Below are 27918 nucleotides of genomic sequence, written 5' to 3' on the forward strand. Positions count from 1 at the left end.
CGCAAACATTTTCAAGAGGGGAGGGAATCCATACAGCGACCCACAGTCCCAGGGCCTTGGATGGGCAGGAGGCTGCCAAGATCTGGCTGGGGGTGGAGGGGAATCAGGCTGGGAGATTGGGCAAGGCGGAGGAGCCAAGAAAGAATCCGCCAGCGTGTTTGGGAGTTTGCAGGATGGAAGGATGGATAAAAGCGGGTTACTGAAGTCAACTGGAAGTCGTGCCAGACATTTGGCTTCCAAAAATCTTCAAAAACCGGAACATTCACTTCCGGTTTTCAATCATTCGGGGGCCTGAATGTTCGAGTTTCAAGGCATTCGGCTTCCAAGGTTCCACTGTATCCAGGAGGCTGGGTTTGTGTGCCTTGTCAAAGGACATTCACAACCTGGAAGAACTCTGCTAGTAGTCAAAAAAAGTATACCCAACCAATCTGAAAGAACTAATAGACTTGCATACTTTATTTTTAGGGCAGATTGTGGACTTCCTTGCAAGAAAATTTCAAATTTAAGTGAACAAAATAGGTTTATGCAAAATAAATACATTTGTCTTCATTTATGGGATTTGTATAATATATTGTGAGTTCTAATTAATGCCTAATTATTGTTGTATTTTGCTGTTTCCTTTACATTGAAATGAATGTAAGTTATGTAGCTTACATAAACAGTTGTCAGTTACACAAGTTATGCACCTTAAGCTGAATAATGGACAGCAAGATAAATAACATAATATTTGGCAGAAACAGAACTGTAGTGGAACAGAAACAGTGCTGGTTGTGTCAAATCCAGACTGGAGTGGAAATCATGGCTTTCTTTCACCGCTAGCTCTACTGTGCCTCAGGTTTCCATCTCTGATAAAAGGATGAGGAGGCCCTTTCCTTAAGCCTTTTCCAATCAGAATAGATCACCAGGAACTGTGTTAACTCTAGAGTTTATAGCATGAATGGGAAGCCTCTTGCCAGGACTTTACCATCAGGCCCAGCTCCTCACTTTCTCGCTCTGCCACCTTCACATAGCAATTGGGCATATAGTGGTACCTCGGGTTACATACGCTTCAGGTTACAGACTCCGCTAACCCAGAAATAGTACCTTGGGTTAAGAACTTTGCTTCAGGATGAGAACAGAAATCACGTAGCAGTGGCGCAGTGGCAGTGGGAGGCCCCATTAGTTAAAGTGGTGCTTCAGGTTAAGAACAGTTTCAGGCTAAGAACGGACCTCCAGAACAAATTAAGTTCTTAACCAGAGGTACCACTGTATACAAATGTCCGTTTTTTAACGCTGATTCAGAACAAATGGCAATTTGGGTTTTTTTGTGATTTCCGTTTGCACAGACTCGGCAGTAGAGCGTGGGTTTTTGCAGGGAAAGCATTAGGGCAACCAAAAATGAAAAAGTGCTTGGACACAGAGCTTTAAAGTACACACTTGTGCCAAGAAACACGGCACAGAAGTCTGGATGAGCCCAGAGTCTGCTACAGCAGTGCTAATGACGCTTCTGTTAGGATTATGAAAGTGGTGATCCTTAAATCGCTGCAGTGTTGTTTTCTACCACGGGGTGTTTCAGCCTCTGCAAGAGTAACTAGTTCCACAATGTGGGGAGGGAGGAGTATACAGCAGCATGGAACAAACCACATAATCCTGGATAGTTAAGAAACCATAGTTTGAACACACTATCATTTGCAAAGTTTCCACACAGCAACAAACTGTGCTTCTAATTAGGGGAACTGAAGTTTTTTATTTCCTTTTTTGGCATGTGATGGGGAGAATGCAACCTCCAAGGCTTCACATGTCACAACAAACTGGGTTGTTACACCTGGATTGTAGAGAGTGAAGATGATGCAGTCCTATACACCTCCACTCATTGACTCATGTGTGGCTTACTCCCTGGTAGGTAAGTATAAAGCTGCAGATTTAAAACATGTGTCGTCAGATTTAAAACATGTGTTTCTAGATGAGTGCTTGCAGGCCGTTCAGGTACCAAAGGTTTCTGGCAACAAGCTGTTTTGTTTACAGTATTTGTTTGTTTTTAACTTCACTGGATTTCCTCCAAAATTGACAAATCCAAATTTAATGAGGTGGAAAGTTCAGACTAGCATTTTGATGCCACTTATGTGGACACTGTGAAAAACTTGTAGGTGTAAGGAGGCCCCACCTAGAAGCACCCACTGAAAATAACAAACACCTCCCCCCCATATGCTAATTCTCTCTTCAGTTTTGCTGAACACCCCCTTCGCTTTTTGATTTCCAATTTTTTTAAAGGTGCTGACTGTTAATTGTTTAAGGTGCTGCATGTACATTTAAAACATCATTTGGCACCTTTAATTATTTTCAGTTATTTTTTAAAGGGAAAAATGTTCTTTTAAAATCTGGACAACTGCTCAGGGAATGCCACAAGCCCCCCCCCCCACCGTTAGCATAGTGCACCCACAGTTTCTACAGGTCACTGGCACTAGAAGGAGCTTGCTTTGAGAAGGAGGCTGTATGTCTGACTGAGAACATGGCAAGTGAGCTTTCAGAGCTCAGTGACTCCTGTTTTTAAATATCTAGACCTGCCCTTGGTATGCGTCCTTTCTTACTCCCAGGTACAGAAATCAGGTGCCTTGTGGAGACCGGATCATCATGACCACCTTGCGGAGTGAGTAGGCACCGCCACGAAACTCTGCCCAGTAGACCCCGTCCTGATAACGGCTTCGGTAGTGCCCTCCTTTGTACCAGACACCATTAAGGTTGGAGTGGGCACACATATTGTACCACCAACCACCTTTCTGGAAGTGGGCACAGTTGCCTGTAGGAAAAGAAGAGGGGTGGGGAATAGATAATTTATCATCAAACCATGGGCATGGCCAGGATTTTTTTTTGGGGGGGGGGTGGAGGGCAGAACCTCAGCTATGTATTTCTATTGATTTTTGGGGGGGGGGGCAGCTGTGCCCATGAATCAAATCCTGAAATCAGATGCTGTTAGAATAGAGATGGGGAATTTCCAGCTTCTGTCAGCTCCAGGCAGCATGGCTAGTGGAGAGGGAGGATGAGAGAGGTCATCCAGCAACATAAGGACGGCCACACGTTCCCCACCCCTGCAGAATTTGGCAACCAGGTTGCTCACTGGGACAAGATGGTTGAGCATATTACACCAATCCTGTCCTGATTGCACTGTCTGCTAATTAGTTTCCAGGTCGAATTCAAAGTGCTGCTTTTGAGCCAGAAAGTCTTAAATGGCTCAGAACCACAATACTTCCAGGACCACATCTCTCCATATGAACTGACTCAAACCATGCAATCATCATCTGAGGCTCTTCTTAATGTGCCTCCGTGAGAGGTCTGGACTTCATAGATGGATTCCATACAGTGCTATTAAGGGTTCTGCCCTTTGTTAGCCAGGTGTCTGCTTAATACTTGGGAGCTAGCATAAGCAGACAAAGTTCTCTTGATGGCTGGGAATCTCTCTCCAGCTTTAGAATGCAGCATCCATCAGTCTAGGGAGGTGGCACCCTCCAGCTGGTGGGATCAGAAGAGAAACAGTTTAGAGCCAGTTTTGCAGTTCTGAATACTGTGGGCAAATGAGACAGAGTTTGGAGCTGTGAGCTAAAGCTCCTTGGAGTGCAGAATATCATGCTCTCGGAATCTGATACAAGAGAAACAGGTCTAATAGCTACTGTAGGAATAATGATTTGCTTCCACAACCGCTTTGCTTGGATACTATATTTTTTGTCTACCTCTTCTCTATACTTTCAGACACAGCGGCTGAGTGCCCAGGCGGGCACATCTGGGGGTCGGGGCATGGAGGGTGACATGAGGAGGATGCAGCATGGCAGGCAGGCACCCCTCCAATCAGTCCAGATCGATGATAAAAAAGGATAAAAGTGATAAAAAGATAAGGAACAAACAACACATTCCTCCCCAGCTCTTGGTGTCCTCTTTTAGCCATCTCCCTTCTGCATCCTTACCTGAGTAAGCATCATGGTCACGGTCGAGGGTGCTGAACTGTCGGCCATTATGCCAGGAGAGGGAATCACCAGCGTTGCCTTGATAGCGCCCCAGTCGCAACCGGTAGAAATCATTCTCAGGTTCTAGGGCAAAGGTGCTGTATTCTGCGTATGCCTGTCGCCCACTCCAGTCTTCCATGGTAACCCTCAGCACATACGAGCCCTGGCGAGTCAGCCAGTGAATGAACTCGAGACCCAGCCAGTGTTCTCCTTCCAAGTTCCCAAAACCATTCTGAAGGTGGAGCAGGGCAGGGGGAAACACAGCAAGTAAGATGTTAGCAGGTGGGCACTGCCTGTAGGGGAACAGTTGGTGCTAGCCATAGGGTAGAAGAGTGAGCTAATACTCCTACTTCCTTCCCAGACCACTTTGGGGCCTTAACTCTCTTGCAGAGATATGTGGGATCCTTTTGCAGCAGGAAATCAGCAAAGCATACATACACCATGCTAGCTCAATGCCCAAAGTCAGTTGCCATGTGTCGTGATGACCCTAGTCCAGAAGCAAGACATGAGAGTCAGAGGCTGCAGAGTCTCCTGCTAAGGAACGAGATCCTGTGCAGGGCTCTGACTCTGCTACTGGAGACCAGGAGACAACTGAGGCTCCATGATGGAGCCAGATTCAACCCATACCTCTGGAGTAATGGAAAAAGAGAGAAGGAAACCTGAGAAAAATCTAGGAAGCTTTCACCCCTTAATACAGAGGTCTCCTGATAAGAGCATTCTATGGTCCACTTGCCAGCAGGTCCCCGAAAGATCACATATTTTTATCTTAAGACTAGACACACACACACACACACACACACACACACACACACACACACACACACACTGCAAGAATAGGATTGCCATGTGACTGAACAAACATGGCTGCCCTCATTATCACATCTATTTCGGCCTTAGCTCATGTTTTCAGTCCATTACTTAATGTGTTTTTGCCCCCACCTGACTAAGTGGGCATAGCACAGCAGGTGGCAGAGTAACCCTTGCTTTGTCTCAAGACCAGATTCATAGGTGTGCTGCTGCAAACCTTTTGCATAGCAGGAATTCCTATCCCCAAGTATTTCCTACAAATTCAACTTGGGGCAACTAAACTGAAGGCTGAATACCCATGAAAGAGCAGTATATCTGAACCTGGCCTCTGGTATCACCTGTCACCTGTGACTCTGATTTCAGCCTATAAGTCCCAGCTCCACCATGAGCCTCCAGATCTCTGACTCTAACCCCAAGCATCCCATAGGTCCACCTTTTCCCCCTGCCCAGCTTTCCTCACAAGCTTGGACCCCTTCATCTCCTTGCTCTCCCCCTTCATGTGGCACCTGGAGCCACATCCTCAACACACCTTGTAGTGCTGCCAGGTGATAAAGAAGTTGACCGACCCATCCTGCCGCCGCTGGATGACGGTCCAACCACCCCCATCATACTCCTGGTCACACCAGGTCTGGATGATTCCCCGGGCACCAGTTGGTTGTAGCATGGTGATGCCACTGGTCTGCCCATTCTGTTGAGCTGCTTGACAGTCACGCCATGGCCCTGTGCCAGGAAGAGAAAAACTAATGAACAGGGACCGAATAACACTGTGTGATGAACAAGATAAAGGTAAAGGGACCGCTGACCGTTAGGTCCAGTCGCAAATGACTCTGAGGTTGCGGCACTCATCTCGCGTTATTGGCCGAGGGAGCCAGCGTACAGCTTCCAGGTCATGTGGCCAGCATGACTAAGCTGCTTCTGGCGAACCAGAGCAGTGCACAGAAACACCGTTTACCTTCCCGCCAGAGCGGCACCTATTTATTTACTTGCACTTTGACGTGCTTTTGAACTGCTAGGTTGGCAGGAGCAGGGACTGAGCAACGGGAGCTCATCCCATTGCAGGGATTCGAACCGCCGTCCTTCTGATCGGCAAGCCCTAGGCTCAGTGTTTTAGATCACAGCACCACCCGCATGTTCACCCGTGATGAACAAAGTAGGGGCAGCTAATTACAGGGACTAGTTTGGAGGTTATCATTGAGTTCTGTAGCACAGATAGGGTGATGCCCTGTCTCACCTGGATGGCCTTTTTGGGTATTTCCAGATGGGATCTGTGCTTCTCATGCATGCAAGTTTTTTTTCCAGTGTCCACACAACAGTGTTGGCATAAAAATGCCACCCCATATGTAAAAAGGAAAAGGAAAAACCTATTGCCAGAAATCCATTTGTGATATCACAACACTGAGCTCCTATTTAGAAGCACTCTCTGTCAGAGCTAATCTACCTCACATGTTTATTGTAACATAAAACATTTCATAAAGGATAAGAGAAACAAAGCAGGGGAATGCACATTTTATTGGCCAAATTTGGGTTGGTGAAGGGCTGTGCAAGCTTTTGAGTTTCATGGAATTCTTCATCAGGCAAATGCCTCAGGGGTCTTCCAAACACCAGTGGGAAAATAAAAGCTTTCTTCATGAGCTTACCTGAGGTATATTATTATATATTAGTAGAAGATATATTAGTAGAATCTTAGGCGCTTCATTTAGTAAGTGTACATGAGAGCATTGCAGGGCTCCTATGCAGGTCTCAGTTATTTAAATGCACACCACAAGTCCCAACAGATTTGTGCCTCCAGCATTAGTCGGCCACAGGCCATAGGAAGGTCAGACCCAGGGGCAGGCATACTGTGATATACATACCTTTTGGTTTTGCCCACCAGTAAGAGATACAACTGCCTCTATCTATCTGGCTTGCAGTAGCTAATGGTATGTGTAGGAATAACGGAGGATGACAGGAGGCTGGATGCAGGTGACCTGTGCACAGGCAAGCTGCCAGCTAGCTCTGCCGAAGCTCCTTTTATTGGCACAATATGCAAAACCAGACAGATACATTTTGGACGGTGACCTTTACACATCTTCCAGTCCTGAGATCGAAGGGTGGTACAGGTTATTCTGGCACCTGTTTCCACCGCGTCACTTTCCCCTTGCACAATGTTTAATCGAAAGAGACAAAGGTCACAGACAGGGCATGGCAGACTACTAAGAGAGCAAAAGGTTAGATAGAGGGCATGATGTTCAGACAGCTGTGGTTTGACTGCGGGCGGAAATGTGCTCCACACCCAGCGATCATTCCTTCAGTATGCAAATTTATGACAATAAATCAGTGGCCCTCCACTAGCAATTGCTCCTTGAAGTTCACTCAAATGTCAGTACTAGGCCAGGGGACTGGAGGATCCCGAATTAAGAAGGCGGTGGTTTTGCTTGTGTATGCCACACCAGTCCTTCTTGGCTCTTGGCTGCAGATGCCTCAGGGAAGGAGCAGGAGGTCCCCATGACATAAATGGGAGGAAAGCGGAGAAATGAGATACCATTCACAGGCTACCCTATCATGGAGTGTATAGCTTGTCACATTTCCCAAAGGAAAATAGGTACTTTGGATTTGTTTCAGATGTTAGACCATCCGAATAACCATCAACTGAGTAATTGTTAGGTTGATGGTTTGCTAAGAGCCCAGGATGATCAGTTAAATGTTTTATCAGGGACAGCAGATAGCAATGGAATAATCACAGTGGTAGCTGGCAGTCGCTTGCCTGTTTTAAGAAGGTAATGCCAGCAAAATTTGGGATGCTAACACTCCAAAGATATTTGGGGGGTCAGATAAACAGATGCACTTGCCATTTGAGTTTTGGGGAGACATTAGACCTACAGCCCCTGCAGGTACAAAAGTAGCATAATAGAGAGAAAGCTGGCAAAAACGTGTCTGCCTGACCTCTTGGGTTCTCTGTGCAGGGAGCTCTTATAGAGAGGAATGTTAATCCACTGTCCACAGGAGTGGTTTTACCATCTCATTGGTTCTTTGTGTGACCTAGGCTTAATGGCGGCAGAGGTTGGTGCTGTTGGCATTTGCCCTGCACAGCCTCTGCCCTGCTGCTTCCTCATAGACCTGCTCTCTCTTTCTGACCTGTGGATTTGGTGGGCACGACAGCAGGCGGCTGAAGAGTGCCGCCCTGTGGCACTGCCGCCTTGTGTGGCCGGTCTCGCTGGATGTCATTGACGGCATCAAAATGGACCCTGCTCTCATTGGCGATGCTTGCAGGGTTGTGAGGCACCACTGGCACCAGGGGGGGCTGTGGAGAGAAAGGAGAAATAACTCACCCTAAAAATATAGGAGAACTAAAAGAGTATAGTTGGAGTGTAGCATCATTTAGTTCAAGGGCAGCAGGGGATTTAGAGCACGTTCAAGTGGCTCTTAAAGGCACAGGAGCACAACCAGAAAATAAGGTGGCAGTTCTAAGTGTGATAAATATGCTTCCAGGAAACCCAAAAGCTAGACTAGGACCGACTGTATTTTGTCCTAACTCCACTAGAGCCATTTTTTAAAATTAACAACATTTATAGACCACTTAATCCTATTTTTTAATCAAGAAAATTTCGACAGCTGAGGTTAACTAAAATATTTATCAAAAATGCTGATGAAATCAGCAAACTTTAAAAACAAGTAGATATAACAAAATTATAAAAATATAGACAAAATCTAAAGAATTTTTAAAAACATACATAATAAAAGTACATAATAGAAGTCTTGGTCGGCTTACCAAAAGGAAAGCCATTTCTATCAGGCAATCGGAAGCATTGCAGTGATGGTGCCTGCTTGTTGTTAACAGGCAGAGAGTTTTGCAGCATGAGCAATGCTGCCACGTTAAAAGACGGATGCCTTGTAAGGGCAGAATGAAAATTCCATAGACTGAAGTGGTCGTGGGCAAGTGCGGGGGGAGATGGGCAAATAGCAGCGACACAAAAAGGGTTCTCCCAGTGTTCATTGCCCACGTTGGAAAAGGTTGTAAAGAGGGAATTAGTAAAAAGGATTAACGTCCTTTTTCTATCCGGGCTCTTGTGCTGTCAACAGTTGCTGGACATGTAGAAATGGAGCAACCATTTGCAGACATAGAAATAAAGTGGGGGGAAACTTTACCTCCAATAAGCTGCTGAAAAATCAGGTTGTGTGGGAGGGCCACCATAGCGTTTTTCTATGCAGGGCTTAATTTGAACCAGGGCTCCGGCTCAGAAACCTTTTTGAACAGGGAGCAGTCATGGGGCAAAAAGAGATTGGCTCTGAGCATCAATCAAATACTTCCATTTTTCAGTAAATTAGGGATGGGAACTTGTAGTACTGCAGGTGTTGGACTATAACTCCCATGACCACTGGCCATTCTGAGATTCATGGGAGTTGGAGTCCAGCAACAACTGGAGAGTCAAAGGTTGCTTAGCGCTCCTTGCCTTCAGGCTGCAGATGGGACTCACATGCCGGAATACTCCTCCATTCAAAAACAAACATGGGAAATTAGCATGTATGGGAAGAAGCTATGCTGGAAATCTTTTCCCTAACATGCTTGTTTTGTACATTGATTTGTTATTAATTATTATTATTGTTATTATTACTATTATGGCTATAGCAGCATTCTGCCATGTGAGTCTGAACATACAATTTGAAGCGGCACACTCAGCAAAAGTACTAGACCATGTACACCTAGGATTAGAGGACACAGCATTCTGGAGGGAGAGTGTAGCTTGGGGCCTAGCTATGGTTTAGAAAACATCAGCTCCTGTCTTCCTGGCATTGCTGTTGTCACATCCCTTCCCTTTTCCCAGGGTCAGCATCAGCACCAGGTATCAGGACTCCACCATCGCTGAAGTCTGCCCTGGCCCTTCCTTATTTATGATTTCAGGCACAGCAGGCCAAGTAGCACCAGATGACTGGCTCTAGCGACCCTTTTAATTTCTCCCATTTCTGTCTCCCAGTTCAGTTTGAGCAGTACCTGTGGGCTCCCCCGGCCACTGGCTCCTTGCTGGCAGTCTCTCTCCAGTTGGCTGATGAGGGCACTCTGGTTGTTGACCAGGGCAGCCAGGGCATGGTACTTCCCTTCCAGCTGGCGATAACTGGCCGCCACGCGCAAGGCCTCGGCAGAGGCGTTGGCCACCCTCCCTTCAAGCTGTGAGGTCTGCACTGGCCGCTCTCGTCGCTGGAGGATCTCATGAAGCAGCTGAGTGTACAGCTGGGTGACACGAGCATTGATGTTGCGGCTTTCCTTGCGCAGGGCCTTGACTTCACTCACCACGGCCCCGTCCACCTCCACTAGTCGGCGCAGCTCCTCCATCTGGGCCTGCTGGTGGTGCAGCTGATCACGCAGCTCGGCCACCTCAGAGCGATTGAGGCCCGGAGGCTCCGGGGGAAGGCGCACGCTGCTCCAGCACACGGCCCCCGTGAACTTCTGCTGTGGCAAGATGAAGGTGTAGGTGCACTTCGGCCCCCTCAGTGGTTCGACACCTGACAGGCCTGGCCTGGCCAGACTCAGCACCACCACCACCAGGTACCGAGGCTCCATGCTTTTAGAAGAAAGGCGCTTGTAAGAATTCTAAGGTGTCATAAATAAAACAAATGTTCAGAAGTGCACAAGGTAAACAGACCTATAAGTACATAAACCGCATGACTGAAATAGTACAGGGGAGCAATCCTGATCTTGACTCTTAATGATCCCAAATATTTTCTGTACAGAAGGAAATATTTGGGAAAAACCTATCCCAATAGTTATTTTCACTTGTGAGTCAAAAGGGCAGAGTTTGTTTATGAATAGGGGAGGTCTGGGACCATGGTTTCAGAAACTAGGGTAGCAACAATATGTTATTTAGCAGCAGCAGCAACAACTTGTGCTTTTGGTGGTAGGGCAATATCCATTTCCATTTTTAAAATTATTTTTAATGGTCTTGTGAAAGAGGGATACTTAGCTATATCAATCTGGTCTTTGATTTGATGAGTGTGGGTGACCCTGGAGGTTTCTATAACTGCTGTGACAACCACACATTTCCCTGGCCAAAAAACCCCCACAGCAACAATGAAATACTGAGATTATGATAAAGTGCTCTTGTGCAAGACCTCTACATTGTTGTTTTAAATCAGATGAACGTGTACACTCTGATTACAGAGCTTGCTGAAATAATAGCTTCTTCAAATATGGTTATTGAAATTCAGTTATTCCCTCTGAGGTGTAGGTGGGTTCAGGCATGACCCAAGACCAAGATTCAGCTCAAAAAGGATTTATTGGAACATCAGGAACAAGAAGAACAAGAATGACAAAAGGAGCACTTGGCAAAACACAAACACCACCTGTGATAGGTCGCCTTAATGCTGCAATTAGCAAACCACAACACTGGCTCCATCTCAGCAGCAGCCTGCCAGCTACTAACAATGTCATTGGAGGGTTTTAGAATCCTCTCCCTCTTTTGTTATGCAGATGAAGCTCCTGAGCTCCAGGAGGCCGGAAGGCCTAGGCCTGCATTGCATGCATACATAACACCCTCAGCATGTGACAACTGGTGGAAAGAGGAATCTTTGGTTTGTCATTGGGACAATGACAGAAACAAAATGGTTGTGCTCAGGTGAGGAGAAGATGGTGTGTCATGTTGCAAGTTATGGGACTGTCTATTGTAAGGGCATTATGGTGCCATAGTACCACACTTTCCTTTCATGAAAGCACTTTAGCAATAATTAAAATATCAGCATAAATAAAGAGTGTCATAAAGTGGTAGGCATCCAGGAGTGTTCCCTGGGGAGTGAAGTCAAACTGTTGGAGAGTCACAGTGTCTGCTGTGGCTGTAGAGACATGGTTTCCTGCAGTGGGTGCAGATGAAGGCATCCGGTTGTGCTGCTGCAGATGCACCTCTGTGTTTCTTTTCTCTGTGCTCCTCCCAGTGTTCATTCCTCCTCTGATCACTGCTACGGATGCATGACCAGACTGTCTCCAGGCACTGCAGTCCAGTTGTCTGCAAGGGATTCGCACACTACAGGGTTGATGTTGCCAGCTGGGAATGTGGACTTGGAAGAGCACATCTTTGGTCAACACTCTTCTGCCATGTGATGCCTAAAATCTTCCTGACACAGCACATGTGGAAGGAATTGAGGCATCACTCCTGGGGAGTGTAAGTTGCCCACAGCTCACTTTCATAAGGCAGCGTACTCAACATACAAGCCTGGTAGACCTTCGATATGGATTGGCATAAATGGCACCACATTCCCCCAAACCCTTTTGGATAGGTGAGCCATTGTCATAGCTGCCTTACCAATAGGCTTGTCCAGCTCAGCGTCATTGCTGGCTATGGTTGAACCCAGGCAGAAAAAATTGCCCACCACTTCAAGTGTGTGGGCACCAATGCATGGAGTGCCAGCGATATCCTGACCAAAGATGTTGGTCTTTGTCAGGCTGATGGTAAGGCTGAACTCCCTGCAGACTTGAGCAAAAGAGTTGATGAGTTTCTGCAGAGCTTCCTTTGAGTGCACTGTCATGACTGCGTTATCTGCAAACAGCATTTCTCAGACCCAGCACACTTTTGTCTTGGCATGGAGACATGCCAGGTTGAACAGACCCCAGATACACACCATCTTCAGATGCACTGAAGGCATAGGACAGCAACAGGGAGAAGGTGTCTGAGAATGAACTGTCATACTGGATGTTCTCGTGCAAGAACATGATCAGATTGTGGAGATTATCTAGTTGAGCAGTGTGACGTCCTTTCCAGCTGACAATGTCAAAGGCCTTCATCAGGTCTATTAAGGCAATATACACGGGTGTCTCAGCTCTCAGCATTTCTCCTGCAGCTGACACAGTGAGAAAATCACGTTGACTGTTGACCTCTAAGCTCTAAAGCCGCATTGTAATTCAAGATGGACCCAGTGAGCGAGTAACTGTAATCTGTTGAGAACTATGTGAGCAAAGACGTTTCCCACAGTACCCAGCAACAAGATTCCATGTTGTTACAGTCATGCTGGTCACCTTTGTTCATGTAGAGCAGGGGTCAGCAACCTTTTTCAGCCCTGGGCCGGTCCACCGTCCCTCAGACCATGTGGTGGGCCAGACTATATTTTGAAAAAAATATGAACAAATTCCTATGCCCCACAAATAACCCAGAGATGCATTTTAAATAAAAGGACACATTCTACTCATGTAAAAGCGCGTTGATTCCCGGACCATCCGTGGGCCGGATTGAGAAGGCGATTGGGCTACATCCGGCCCCCGGGCCTTAGATTGCCTACCCCTGCTGTAGAGTGTCATGATGCATGTTTTGTGGCAGGGAATCTTGTTCCCAGCACTGCAAGAGGAGCCTGTGGAGGTGTGTCATGAGGAGGAATTGAAACCGGCTTCCAGCACTTCTCTTTGGATTCCCTCCTGTCCTGGGCCTGAGCATTGATGGCATTTTTCAGCTCATTGGGGGGAGAGACCTCTATTTCTTCCAAGACAGAGTCTGGATACTGTTGACTGCTGTGTCAGTTACCATGTTTCCCTGCAAGTACCATTCTTGATAGTGCTCTGCACATTGCTTCATCTTCTTGCTGAGGTCTGTGATGATCTCTCCAGAAAAGTTTTTCAGCAGTGCAATTTTACCAACTGTTGGTCCAAAGGCTTTCTTCGTGCTTTCATACATTTTGTTTTGCTGGTGTCAGCAGCGAGTTGGGTGCTCTGACACAGCTTTAGTCAGTAGTCATGGGCACATTGTCTGGCAATCCACTGAGCATCACTCTTTGCCTTTCTGAGTGCAGCAAGTGTCTTCTTGCAGGGTGCAAACTTGTAGTTCACAGGAACCCACCACAAATATTACAATTAATGTATGCTGTGATAGGTCCACTTTCCCAATATGTCAGGGCCCATTTAAAATGTTGGAGGAGTAATACTAAAAGCATCTATGTCACTGGAGATTAAACTATTCTCCCACTATTAAAAAAATAAAAAAGCCTTTCTTCATGAGAAAAGACAGAACCAGCATAAGGAAAATACAGGATGCAATGGCTGGATGATACTCCATAAAAGATGAACACCCCATTACTACTATTCCCCATCATTCATCCCTATTTGGTCTATCTGTGTCACCAACTCAATTGCCTATCAGACACCATTCTTTGCCTTATTTGTTCTTTGTGTTTATTTCAATGGAGCCTAGTCATGTCAACTGGTCCTTGCAGCTTCCATTATTTTGGACAGGGACCCTGTTTTTGGTGTCAGAATTAAGCCTTATCAGAGGAATTGGCCACTCTCCAGGCACCCGGCTTAATTCCTTGTTGACCACCCCGGTCTGCGACTCCCGGCAAGATCAGGCGAGATCTTCTATCGGCGATCCTCCTCTAACGTGAGAAGGACACACCACTCCTCCCCTCTTCCCTGCCATTCCCCAGGGAGGGGAAAGAGACAGACAGAAATGTATTTACATGCCTTTTATTTCTGTCTTTCAGCAGTACAGAGAAACGTGTCTGTACTCTCTTAACACCAACAGCAGAGAGAGAGAGAACTCCTCCCCTGTACTTCCAGCACAGGTCAGATGACACTCTGAGCTAACATCCGGTGCTCAGCACAGTGAATAGACTGCCCCTTTGTTCCCACGGTACAGCCACAAGCATCAACATACTGTTTGGCTTTCCAGCCATCTGGAGCTCGCATCTGCATTGCTCCTTTTTCGTAACAACCTCCCCCAAAAGAATCAATGCGTGTTGTTGCGAGCAAAGCTTCATCCAGAGAAGAAAACAAACAGTTGTTATACATATAACACTCCCCTGTTGTTTCAGTTCCACCCTTGGAACTCCCCGCCACTGGTTTCCCCAGTGTACCTCTCTGGTTGTCTGGCTTCCAAGGAATGAGTGCCTCTGCATTACCTTGGCTAGCAACTCTCTGTTGTGTCCTTGTCTCTGACTTAGACACTGCTTTAACCTGTCCTCGGTTGTGTACAATAGCAACACATGCAACAGCTAAGTTAGCAAACTCTTTTGAGTACCTCTTTGGTGGTACACCCTTTGTAACTCTCTCAGACCTGCGTATGAGGTGCTGATCTTCTCTGCTCTCTGATTCAGCCTCTGGACTCTTAGGAGAACCAGTACCAATGGTAAACAGTGGTTCATCCTTCATCTGTGAAGGTCTATCTATTATGTGAGATTTCCTCTCAATGACTGTGTCAACTGAGCTCTTTGAGCTATCACTGTCATCACTCTCAGTACCACTGTAATCAGTAAAATCATCATCATCATCATCACCCGAATCCTTCCCTGTGGGAAATGTGTGAACAATTACTCTCTCCTGTTCAGGAGCACTCTCTAGAAATTTTGTGAGAATCACCTGACCAGATTCAGACAAAATTACTCTGTAGAGACCCTTTTCATATCCCACAAAAATGCCTTTGGCATTCTTTACTCCACCTGGAGCTTCTGTCCTCACATGAGACCCAAAAACCTTGAAATGAGCAACAGAAGGTTTTCTGTGGAACAGCTTCTCAAAAGGAGAACTTCCCAACTCTTTTGAAACCTTTCTCAACCACGTATAACAGTATGACATTAGTGACTCCGCCCAGTACTCATGTGGTAGATGTGAACTAAGCAATTGCGCATTCATCCCCTTTTGCAATTCTTTGTTCACCCTTACACAGACACCCCTGTTCCATGCTTCCGCTGAAACAGCAACCTTGTGTCTTATCCCTTTCTTCTGCAGGAACTCCTGAAAATCCTGTAAAAGAAAAACTGGCTTTTCATCTGTGAAAAGACAATCAGTGTTAGCATCATGCATGTTTTTAACCTTGTCACAAAACTCCTGAAACTTTTCTAAGGTTTCTTGTGGTTTCTCCATTACATAAATCCAGACAAAATTAGAGAAATGATCCACACACAGAAGATAATATCTTGCATTGCCTCTAGATGGTGCTAGAGGACCAATCACATCAGCATACACCCGCTGAAATGCCTTGTCGACCCTTGTGGGCACCTTCCTGGCGTCCTTCTTGGTCACACCTGCGAGAGAGATCATGTTAGAATCAGAAGAATTACATTTCATGTAATCACTTTGATCAAAAGTCAACAAATACAGTCCATCTTTCTCTCTGGCAGAAAGATACAACTCTCCATCTTTGAAGATCTTGCAGCTTTCAGCATCATAGGACAGTTTCAGTCCTTTCTTTGCAATCTGCGAAACACTCAGCAGATTGAACTTCAACTCAGGAACCAAGTAAACATTGTTTATAGTCAAGTTCAGACTCTCAAGATACACAGTCCCAATCCCGGTCGCTTCCAGCTCCTGACCGTTGGCCTGCTGCACAGTGAAGCTTTGCTTCTTAAACGTCGAAAACAGTTCTCTGTGTGGACTGAGGTGCTGTGTACACCCAGTGTCAAGAACAAATAAGTTCCCCACTTCTGGTGTGGCTTTTAGTGACATCAAAGCCTTTGCAGGTTTTCCCTGAGACTTGGTATGACTTTTGCCTGATGCCTCAGGCTTTGCTGAGCGGCCCTTCGCTCCTTTTGGCTGGCGTGGCTTCTTACAGTTCCGCTGAAGATGCCCAGCCTGTCCACAATTGTAACAGCGGACAACGTTCAAAGCTACAGCATTCTCTCCAGTAGCAACATCAGTGGGGGAGTTAGAACTCTGTTCCTCCCTCCCCCTGTCCTTTACTTCCAGTGTGGCAAGTCGGTCGTGTTCATTCAAAACCACGGCACACACCCTCTCCGCGGTCAAATCCTGGGCCGGTAGGGAACCAAGCTGACTGGGAACCGTTTTATAAGTCCGATTTAGGCTGTTTATCATCATGAAGCAAAACACTTCCTCCTGTAGACGGAAATTGCGTTCCACCATCTGTTGGCGCAGAAATTTAATCTCCGTCAGGTGCGCTTGAACATCTCCATCAGGCGCAAGCCTCAGATTGGTCAGCTTCTCAAAATACAGCAACGCTGAAGAACCAGCATCCCTCTGATGTGTTCTACGCAGCGTCTCCCAAATTTCTTGCACATATTCTAAATCCTGAATATGCACCAATTGGTCATCTGAGACACACAGAATTATAGCCGTCCTGGCCTTTACATTCTGTGATTCCCAACCTCGCGTTGGTGCTGCAGGGATAGGGTTCTCAATCACCCCAAAAAGCCTCTGATTCTGCAGCAGGGCCTTCATCTTTACAGACCAAGATGAATAATTGTCATTAGTCAGGGGAGGTGGATAAGGTAAGCCTCCCCCCTTCTTGGCATCCATTTTGAATCCAAGCCTCAGCTCTCACTCTAGAGCCTGTAAAAAAACCAAAAGTCTTTGCTGGGTTGTTTACTGCCTACTCTGGCAGGCAAACTGCAAGCTGTTTCTCAGTCCTTGCACAGCTGCAAAGATAGCCAAAACAACTTTCTCTTCCCAGGCTCTTTCTGAGCCACCCCCTTTTGTCAGTAGCTTTCCACTGTACTGACGGTCGTTGCTTAGCAACTGTGCATTCCAATCTTGAACAGGAAAGCTTATCAACCACAAGAATTCCTGGTATGCGGCCGAGCTTCCAAGCTGCAGGCCTCTTCTATCAGAGCTGTTTGTTTCCCAAACGCAGCTCCCGTGAACCAGAGAATGAATCAATTTGCGTTCATACTTTTAGCCCGAAAATCAGCATACCTTGGGCTCCGTTGCTTGGAAAACACCTCCTCTCGGTGTCCAGCCGTCTGTTCAGCTTCTGGCTGCAACGCAGACGTTATCTTCTTTCCTTTGGTGCAGAAGATGGCAAACGATCCCATCAACCTCTCAGTCTGCATTTCCATGGATCAGAAAACCACCGGTTCTGCTACCATGTTGTCAGAATTAAGCCTTATCAGAGGAATTGGCCACTCTCAAGGCACCCGGCTTAATTCCTTGTTGACCTCCCCGGTCTGCGACTCCCGGCAAGATCAGGCGAGATCTTCTATCGGCGATCCTCCTCTAACGTGAGAAGGACACACCACTCCTCCCCTCTTCCCTGCCATTCCCCAGGGAGGGGAAAGAGACAGACAGAAATGTATTTACATGCCTTTTATTTCTGTCTTTCAGCAGTACAGAGAAACGTGTCTGTACTCTCTTAACACCAACAGCAGAGAGAGAGAGAACTCCTCCCCTGTACTTTCAGCACAGGTCAGATGACACTCTGAGCTAACATCCGGTGCTCAGCACAGTGAATAGACTGCCCCTTTGTTCCCACGGTACAGCCACAAGCATCAACATACTGTTTGGCTTTCCAGCCATCTGGAGCTCGCATCTGCATTGCTCCTTTTTCGTAACATTTGGATGGTTCCATTGTTTCAAAAGGGAATTTACTGCAGTAGATGATACCTTCATACACTGAAATGAATATTCCCACTGCAATGAAAAGAATCAGTCTACTTTCCTTCCCCAAAGCAAGTGAATATTGTCACTGTGGGTCTGGATCAGCCTTTCTCAACCTTGGGTTCCCAGATGGTGCTGGACTACAGTTCCCATTATGTACAGCCACACAGCCAGCAAGGGCAGCAATCAGGGATGATGGGAGTGGTAGTCCAACAACATATGGGATCTCAAGGTTGAGAAAGGCTGGTCTAGAGTGAGTAGCTTTTTCAAGTTTTGTTTTATTTTCATAATAACATTCTTTCTTGGAAAAAGCTTCATCAGCTGACTTATCTCCCCCACTGGCGGAGGATGGTGGGTGCAGGGGGTGCGGTGCACACTGGGTGTCAGCCATGAGGGCGGGTGACATCGCCGCACAGGTGGTGCCCCCGGATGCTCACGCGGGCAGTGGGCTGCTAGGGATGATGCTGCGGTGGGAGACTAGGACCCCCCCCCATGCTCACCGTGTGGGCGGCAGATGCCTAGGGAAGCTCACCATGCGGGCGGCTAGCAGAGCCTCCCCCCATGCTCACCACGTGGGTGGCGGGCGGCTAGGGATGCTTGTTGTGGGCTGGCTAGCCCCGCCTCTGTGCCGCTCCAGGTGCCATGGCAGGTAGCTCTGCCCCTGATTCCCCCTCAGAGTGGGGCAAGCCAAAAAGCAAAATGGGAGATTGAGAAGAACTTTCAGCTGTTGAAGAACCAGGTTTCCTTCTGGTCCTCCCTTTCCCCTCCTTTGTCTACAAACAAAGTAAATAAAGTAGATAGAGATTTTAATGGGTGTGTGTGTGCTGCGTTGTTGCTCTGAATTTACAGGACCGGATCTAAAGGCCTTGTGCTTCAATGCCAACAGCTGTTGCCAATATGCACTGGGAAATGGATCCTGTTTGGCTCAGGAAAGGCCATTAAAGTCACCACCACTGAGACAGGCAGTTATATACTTCCTGCTTCTTGGCTGCTGCCTTGCAGTTCCCATTAATGGATCTGGAATTCCACAGTAGGGATGGGATGTAGCACAAGACAGTTCAGTTGGAGGCACATGAAAGTTCTTTTTAAAGAGAGTTGAAAGTGGTTTGGAACAAGTTTTACTTCGTACAGGGAACACACGCACTCCTTTCCCCCCCATGCATGATGCAGCCACTAGTCAAACCTGCAAAATCTGTTTATTGGAGATGAAAGTTGGGCATGCAAAGCATCACAAGCCATGATCCCTCCATCAAACTGCCTTCAGCTCAGTGGAAACACTTGTGCCCAACCTTCCAGGAAAATGAGAGAATGGAGAAGAGCCTTCATCCTCAGAACAGGCAAGTCTTGCCTCAGGAACCAAACTAACCCATCTCTGCTCCATGGGGCATGATTCTGAGAGGCTCCTCATCTTTCTTATAATCCATCCATCACCCAGACTGCGTTTGGTTCAAGTTCACCATCTTCCTTGTTAGGGTAGCTGGCTGAAAATAATCCTGAAAAGGATTATTTAAAAGTAGCATAGAAGGCAATGTCAGCAAATCTTCTATACAACAGCCAAAGGTTCACGAGCCTCCAACCTCTTCTTTCTCCTGTCCACCCTATATCCTGTATATACCCAAAGTACTTCCACTCAGACCCTCCTCCTCCTTACCCCATAGCCTAGTCTATACTCCAGAGGACAGAATTCTCCATCAAGCCTGAACGCCTAAGGGTCAATTCACATTCATCATGGGACATTCAAGAAATCTAGCCAATTAGGTGAAATAAATTATTCAGAGGACAGTTGTTCAGTTCTGGAAGAGAAACAGGGAGTAGCTTGTGTCTTCCTTCACAACTGTCCCCCTTAGAATCATGGGCGTAGCCAGGATTTTTGTGAGGGAGGGCAGGACTTTTGTTTGGGGCGGGGGCAGAACCAACATGGTCAGTTAGTTAAGTATTTCTATTGTTTTACTTGATCTAGGGAGGCAGCTGCCCCCCCCCCCCCGGCTAGGCCCATGCTTGGAATGCACTAGATTCACAGGAAAGGAAGTCTGGATTCTCCACAACAACCAAAGGTGAAGGCCAAGATTGTTACACCTCCTCATGTTGCACCTCCCCATGTGTTTTAGAAAGCTCATCAACCTATTTATAAATATTAAATAAATATTAAAGGGGCACATATACATTTTGATGTGTGTATATGTGTGTGTGCGCATGCTCACACATGCATGCACACACTCCTTAATTTAAAAAAACTCCACAAAGAGGAAGAAAAGTATGTTGGGAGATCTTTTGGGGAGTCAGTAAGTGTCTTCTATGGCTGGCTTTCTCCTGGTTCAGAATTAAGCATGCTGATAACCTGACAGAACCAGTTTTTCATCCATTGCATTGAATGCATTAAAGGCTCTTAAACCAGCCCCACAGCTCTTAGACCGATATATCTGTCTCTGAAACTGAGTAGCTGAGCATTCCACAGAGACAATAAAAATACTGCATGTGAAGGTTCATGTTTTTACAAATACCAATGATTAAAAGATACATTTCCTTGTGCTTTTGCACAATTCCCATACATGGATGCTATTAATCTGTGAGAGAATTCAGAAGGAAAATCAAACACATGCTACATGGCTCAGTCAGCATTTGTGTTTGTAGCTGACAGCAAAGCTGACATAAACCTCATGTGTGATGATGCTACACTTTGCTAAAATGGTTCGCTGCCTGCCAGTGCTGTGAAATGCTCTGTGAGCAAGCAAGGACAAACACAGAGTGGGGCTTCACTGTAACCAACTCCAGGCAGGGTCTAGGGCGGAATCAAGAGCACAGATTTAGTTAGAGCAGTGTCTCCCTGAGGCTTGAGGGGAGGGATGTTGAAGAGAACAAGCGCCTGCCCGCCTGGTTACAGATGGCGCCTCTTTCCTGTGTAAACACAGGGTCCATTCCCAGGACCCCTGGGCAGCGCCATATGGGGCTTATCACTGCTCTTTAACCTCCTCATCACCCCTGACCCTGTTCTCATGTCAGACGTCAAGAGGAGAAAGGGAGATTCAAATAGTAAAATGCAAATGGTACCAATGGATGGTTCTCTGCAGAGGGGAAATTCCATTCTCTAGACGTGGCCTCCTTCAGGCAACTTGACTGAGGGGGATTACTTGCCATCTTGCCTTTGACCACATTTCTATATGCCACCACCTCTCTATGCCAGAAGAGTATCTGGCTGGCATAGAAATGTGATCAAAGGCAAGAAGGCAATCCCCAGCCAAGTCTACACATAAGGGCTATTTCAGACTTCTGTTTGTGCTGCAATTTCTAGGCACAGGTTTGGGACTTTCAGGCAGGGGTCCAAGTAGTTTCCCTTTGTCCTGCCACTTTCCCTGGGAAACACTGTTTGTTCCGATCCAGCGGTAAAGAACAGGTTTTCCTGGAGAAACCAGAGGACAAAGGGGAAGCTTCTTGTACCCATGCTTGAAAGTCCCAAACCCTTGCTTAGAAACTGTAGCACAAATGGAAGTCTCGAAGTTACTTCAACAAAGGAATTGTGGGAAAATTCCATTTTGGTCACATTTAAGGTGGAACCTTTTAAATTTGTGCATTCTGAAACAGCATGGGAACACAAACACAGCCACCCTTCAAAATTCCAATTTTTCTTGATTTTATAATGCAGTTCTCCAGCCATGTAATGTGTACAAAAATGCACACACTGGCTAGTGGGAGCGTGATGCATGGTGGTCACACAACTGAGGAGGAGGAGGAGGAGGAGGTGGCTGACAAGTGCAGGAGGTGGATCCAGCTACCCAGAGTCTGACACCCTGAGGCAACTGCCTCACCTACCCTCCTCTGGTCCCAAGGGGCCCAAAATAGTTAGACTCTAAGAAGAAGTAAAAAGGTAAAGGTACCCCTGCCCGTACGGGCCAGTCTTGACAGACTCTAGGGTTGTGCGCCCATCTCACTCTATAGGCCAGGGGCCAGCGCTGTCCGAAGACACTTCCGGGTCACGTGGCCAGCGTGACAAACTGCATCTGGCGAGCCAGCGCAGCACACGGAAACGCTGTTTACCTTCCCGCTGGTAAACGGTCCCTATTTATCTACTTGCACCCGGGGGTGCTTTCGAACTGCTAGGTTGGCAGGTGCTGGGACCGAGCAACGGGAGCGCACCCCGCCGCGGGGATTCGAACCGCCGACCTTTCGATCGGCAAGTCCTAGGCGCTGAGGCTTTTACCCACAGCGCCACCCGCGTCCCTCATAAGAAGAAAGAAAACCCTAAAGTATGACCTTTTATAGTTGCTGCTTTCAGGTTTTCAAACTTAGTCACAAGAAACTTGAAAGCTGATATTCTCAGCCAGGGGTCAGCAACCTTTTTCAGCTGTTTGGTGGGCTGGACTATGTTTTTTTTTTGGGGGGGGGGAATGAACGGACTCCTAAGCCTGACAAATAACCCAGAGATGCATTTTAAATAAAAGGACACATTCTACTCATGTAAAAACACGCTGATTCCTGGACCATCCGCAGGCCAGATTGAGAAGGCGATTGGGCCGCATCCGGCCCATGGGCCTTAGGTTGCCTACCCCTGTTCTCAGCAATCTGAATTCCAACAGTGACTTCAAAAGAAGAAAAGAGCATCTCCTCCAGCCCATTTACAATGTTAAAATTGTAAATGCAGAAATAAAAACAATTCCATAAAGCATGTGTTTCATGATCATGATTTACATATTAATAGAATTGCCTAGCATGTGATAGAAATCAAGGGATTACTGCTCCAAGGCTTTTCTGATTTGTTAAGCAGCACCTCCCAAGTCACCTGCTCTGCTCCACAAATAGTTCTCTGGACCCTGACCAGAGTGCTCCTGAGCATCTAGGTTTTTTTAAATAAATATTTTTAAGGTCATATTATAGTGCAGGCTTCCTCAACCTTGGCCCTCCAGATGTTTTGAGACTACAGTTCCCATTATCCATGACCACTGGTCCTGCTAGCTAGGGATCATGGGAGTTGTAGGCCAAAAACATCTGGAGGGCCGAGGTTGAGGATGCCTGTTATAGCGCTACTGAACATGCACATTGTGCTTTCCCGTGTGAAGTGAACCCGCTTCTTGATTGTTTTTAATGAAAATATTATGCAAAGTAGGAAAATATGTAATGCAAAGCACACTTCTCCCTTTGATGCAACTGTAACATTAAACTTTCTGGGTGGAAACTGTAGACATAATCCAGGACATTGGATTACTCATTGAAATATCTCCCATTTCATTCCCCTCAAATATTTTATCCCCATAACGTGATCTTGGCCTTTGGAGTTGGCTCCTGTGTTCCATTTGTGGCATGAAGGATCTTTCAGATCTACTATATTCCCATTTCTAAACAGAGATTTCACCTTAGACATCAGTATGGGCTGACTCAGGGATGAATAACATAGTTGGGATACTGTCTTCATTATTCACAAGTATCACTCCTCTCCCTGCCTCCCCACACTCAAAAAAAAATTCAAGCGTTATGAACAGAATCCAGGAATCCTAAAATACACATTTGCTCTCTTGCTCTCAGACACAGAACTGAGCTGAAGGGAAAGAAATAAAAATACACCCATTAATAAGTAACTTTGTTCTAAATATAGATGAGAACTGGAAACTTTTCTGGGTTGCTTGGCTTCTGTGTAACTTGGAACTGTGCATTCTCCCAGTCCAATCAAATATATTATTGGCTTTACCTGGCTGCTTATTGCGTCCGGCTGCTTCAGACAGAACTCAAAGAGTCCAATACCTTCTTTCAAATCAACCCATTTCAACTCACATTCTTTCCAGAGCCAGGAACTCCCAAACTCCTGGCTCTCTGTCTTCGTTGCTCACCAGGCCCTCATCCTGCCTTGCAAATCAGACATCATCCCAGTGCCAGAAAAAAGTGTTAAATTCTCTGAGCTGCACACTTCAGCCCGTCAGAATATGACATCCAACTTCCTCTTATGGCAGTTTGAGTTGTGTACTACTATTAATAAAGAATTAAATGCACAAGGTGTGATCTCCTCCATCCACCCCTTTGCCCTCTCACGGTACTACAATGATCCAGCAGGATGGCGAAGCAAGTGCGGGGTGCAGCTTGCTGCATGACGGCACATGTGGCAGCCTTGATGAGGGTGTGGGTGCTACTTCAAAATGCATGGACAGCTCCTGCAGGGCAGCCACTTGTTCCACCTTCCTCCTACATGAGACACTATAAATCAGTGGTGTAGTGGGTGGGGCACAGAGGCAGTTGCCCCAGGTGCAAAATTGTTAGGGGTGCAAAATGTCAACACCCGGTACAGCTGCGAGCTTCCATCACTGGGCTCAATTGAAAACAGCTTCTCCACAAAAACCTGAAAGTGACCTCTCCAAACAACGGAAAGACTCTTTTCTTATCTCTGCGGCTCCAATCTCCTAGGTGACAGAGACACTGTTAGGCAGTTGAATGCTGGGCATGGCTCCGGGCGCTGGAAACCCAAGCTACACCATTGTTGCTACAAGCTAGGCACTTATGCACCAGTGGAGGCCTTCTTTTGGAGAAGAATGCTCCTGACCTGGCCCAACACTGCAGCCTGCAGCCCAGGTATAGGGGACCCCCCTTGATGTTGAGTCCATCAATCCCAGGCACCACAACCACATCGTCAAGGACGATGGAGCAACAACATCTGTAGGGTCTTCAGAAGGTACTGTCCAAAGCATAAAAGGTGTGCAATGATATCTAAAAAGTGTTAACTGCAGCATCAGGAAACTGAACATGCTGGAATGGGTAACTACTGACACACTTACACCCAATGAATTGTCTATGTATGTGACTGTCTGCAGTGAGTCTTACTGACTGCAGTTTTGTTCCTTCCACACAATTTGGAAGCATTTCCTGCTAACAGTATCATTGAACTGGCTTCTCCTGAGCTTATTTACTTGGGCAGTGGGAGCTTTCCCATGATCCAAGAAGCTTTTTCTTACTGGCTACTTGATGTTTATACTGGCTGAGCAGAACAGCTAACACTTCTCCTACCAAAGGGGCCTCAGCAACAGAGGAGCTATCAAAGCTATCTTCAGCACAAGTTGGTGGGTATATTAAAGCAAAAAGGTGAGAGCAGTTTAGTTCCCATTGCTTGCACAATAGACCCTCTCTCCTCCCGTTGAAATCTCTAAATAATTGTACTGTGTATAGCCATAATAATGTCAGAGAAGAGAGAATTTTGGTACCCTTTGCATACTAGAATTCGTTCTTCCATGACAAAAGTAAAAGTTCTGTCTTCTGTGCTATCTGGTCACCCTAGCAAATTAAGACAAATTAAAACATGGCAGCAAGCTGTGGAAGCTGTTGTGGGACCTTGAGTGAACCCCAATATTTTTCTTCTGTTAACCATACGCTATACCAGGTTTAAAAACACAACACAACTTTGCTGTTTCTGTTTGTGTGCACCCAAGGGTTGTTTAAATACATCTCCATCAGCAGCAGTGGAACAAGCCAATCCGGCGCCTGGGGCAGAACACTTTGCGAGGCCTCCGAGGAGTCTGCCTGCCTCCTTCCACTCAGCCGCCCTACAGCTAAGGGGGAGGTGGTGGGCAGACCGTTTGGGGCAGCATGGAGCCTGCGGGCGCCCAAGCCACTGTGTCACTCCCAGGAGAGACGTGTGGCTCGGGCACGCTGCAGGCCCTGCAGTGAGTGCTGCTCTGCATTTTGTCACCCCCCTCAGTGTTGACACCCAGGGTAGACCGCCCCCTGCCCCCTTCCTCCGCCCAGTCCATCGTATCAACACCTATGTGTGTTCACACCTTGGCTGGAGAGGTGGCTAGAGAAGAATTAGGACTCCAGTTGGAATAAAGCTGCTTTGAGAAACAACACATCTAACAGGAGTTTCCTACAACAAAGTACAAGTAGGCATTCTGGGTAGCGGAACATGTGGATTCCAGCAACAGCTGCAGATTCTACTCCCATAAGTCCCAACTAGCAGAACAAAGTGGTCCAGGGTTTGTAGTCCAGTATCATGTGGAAGGCCACAGGTTCCCCACTGCTGTGTTAAGGGTATAAAGACTACCAGGAAAGCAAACTGCATCTTGCCCACAGTGAGCTGTGAGAACAGTTTCTGTATCTAGACACTTGGACATCTCATGCATGATTTCCCCCCACTTCAGATCTTACACCAGAATCACATAAAATGTTTCCCCCCTTTCTGGTGAACACTGAAAGCCACTTTCAAGAGCCAGATTAAACATTAGGGGGAAAATTGAGATTGTGCTTACCTGTAATTCATAGGGCTTCAGGTTTGCAAAGTTGAGCTTTTCTGTGAACCTCCTTAAGTGTGTGGATGGTCTCTGTTAAGCTTGTCAGTTATCTAGCAGCAGATTACAAAAAGGGTGGGAATGCAGATCTCCTTTAAGAAGAAGAAAAGAGCAAATGGGGAAATCCCAGCCGCTCCATCTACTCCAATCAGCACATCCTTCCCACACTAGGCAGTGCCAGCAAACCAAGTCTTTCCCTCCCCAGGAGGCTAAGCAGCCTCCTGGGATGGGAATATCATTCTTGACCTTATAATCAAGAGCTGTAAATATTTACTTCTTGCTCCTTCCAGATGCTTGTTCAGGCCCTGTCCCTGCTGAGAGGAGCTGCGCGCATGCTCTTTCGCTGGCTCTCTGTGTGCACATCTGTCTCTCTCTTTCACTCCGCTTCTTCAGTTGAGAAACTGGAGTTTGGCAGCCACAACTTTCCAGGTCTCGTGAGCAGCTTCCCCTCCCAGCTCCTGCCTGCGCAATGGAATAGTCCCTTCAAAAGAGGAGGTGTGGCACATCTTATGGGCAAGAGTTTTATTGGCACTTGGAGCATCTTGGCCTGGCTCCATCAAATTTACCCACAACTTGTCTGCAAAGCGGTTCTCCAAAACAGTTGTTTTAGCTTAAGTATAGGAAGCTGTTTCTTTTAATAAAAAAAACCTATCCTGGTGCACATAGTTAAGAATGTGTGCTGTGCATCAGGAAGCCCCTGATCCAACAACCCCCAACTCACTAGGAGGCAGAACAGATAGTGTGTGATCAGATCTCACTACACTTCACTTCAGGCCTGGTGGGAACTGGGAATCCAGCAACATCCAGAGGGCCACAGGCTCCCCTTCTCAAATATTGTATAAAGATGTTTTGCATATTACTAGTCCTATTATTATTTATTAATTCACAACTGCACCTGAGGATGCTTTAATAAGGCTGAAACAGCCCATTAGCAGATGTGTGTGTCAGTGTTATTCATAATACCCTGCCAATAATACAGTAATTTTAAAGTCTGGAAAATCAAAGCCATATTACTAGCACTGGGAGCTTTCCAGGAGACCCTGTGGTTAACTTTTCAAAACTGCCATCCCTAGAACATTTTAAGTGCCAAAAAGGAGCAGAAAATAGGCTTCTGGTGGAGTTGTAAATCAACCAATGATAGATTCCCCAGCTGTTTCCACTTAGATGAAACCTAATGAGAATGGCTCTACGTTTTATATGACAGTCATATATGCTGCAGGACATTGCTGTTTCTGTTGGGAAATAACCACGGAATACCAACTATTCCTGGAGTCCCACATGTGTGGGAAACTGCAAAAGAAAAATGGCTGACTGCCTGAATTGAAAATGTGTGGGCCTTGGCTCTAGTCAAAAGACCGCCCCCCCACTGGAATATACCATATTGGTCCGAATATAAGCCCCCCCCCCCATATTTCGACCGTGAAAAGTTAAAGTGCAGCTTAAAATTGTGACCTTACAAAAATTGGCTTTTATGATATCGCTACTGAAACAGATATCGCTACTGAAACAGGGTCGCGGGTGGCGCTGTGGGTTAAAGCCTCAGCGACTAGGACTTGCCGATCGAAAGGTCGGCGATTCGAATCCCCGCGGCGGGGTGTGCTCCTGTCGC

The 27918-nt window shown here is 46.6% G+C and overlaps 1 protein-coding gene across 2 annotated transcripts; it reads right to left on the bottom strand.

Moving 5' to 3' along the window:
- Window positions 1-427: 427 nt before the first annotated feature.
- Window positions 428-26745, bottom strand: LOC114587761 (angiopoietin-related protein 2). Of its 2 annotated transcripts, XM_077920993.1 has the most exons (7): window positions 26584-26744; window positions 26271-26362; window positions 9751-10318; window positions 7896-8061; window positions 5311-5501; window positions 3936-4206; window positions 428-2776 (listed from the first exon to the last, which is right to left on the bottom strand). In XM_077920993.1, exons 2-7 carry the CDS (start codon window positions 26279-26281, stop codon window positions 2583-2585), a joined length of 1401 nt encoding a protein of 466 aa, XP_077777119.1. In that variant the 5' UTR covers window positions 26282-26362; window positions 26584-26744; the 3' UTR covers window positions 428-2582. The 2 variants fall into 2 exon arrangements, with proteins under 2 accessions (XP_077777119.1, XP_077777120.1); XM_077920994.1 differs by having other exon boundaries at window positions 9751-10347; window positions 26271-26745.
- Window positions 26746-27918: the final 1173 nt, after the last annotated feature.

This window comes from Podarcis muralis, chromosome 17 (genome assembly GCF_964188315.1).
Source record: "Podarcis muralis chromosome 17, rPodMur119.hap1.1, whole genome shotgun sequence".
NCBI lineage: Eukaryota > Metazoa > Chordata > Lepidosauria > Squamata > Lacertidae > Podarcis > Podarcis muralis.

What these genes read in the sequence shown, in the direction of transcription:
- LOC114587761 (XM_077920993.1), bottom strand. An exon ending in GTGGCCGGGGGAGCCCACAG is followed by an intron (nt 8,062 to 9,750) that starts GTACTGCTCAAA and finishes TTCTCTCCACAG; the next exon opens with CCCCCCCTGGTGCCAGTGGT. An exon ending in CGTGCCCACCAAATCCACAG is followed by an intron (nt 5,502 to 7,895) that starts GTCAGAAAGAGA and finishes TTCCTGGCACAG; the next exon opens with GGCCATGGCGTGACTGTCAA.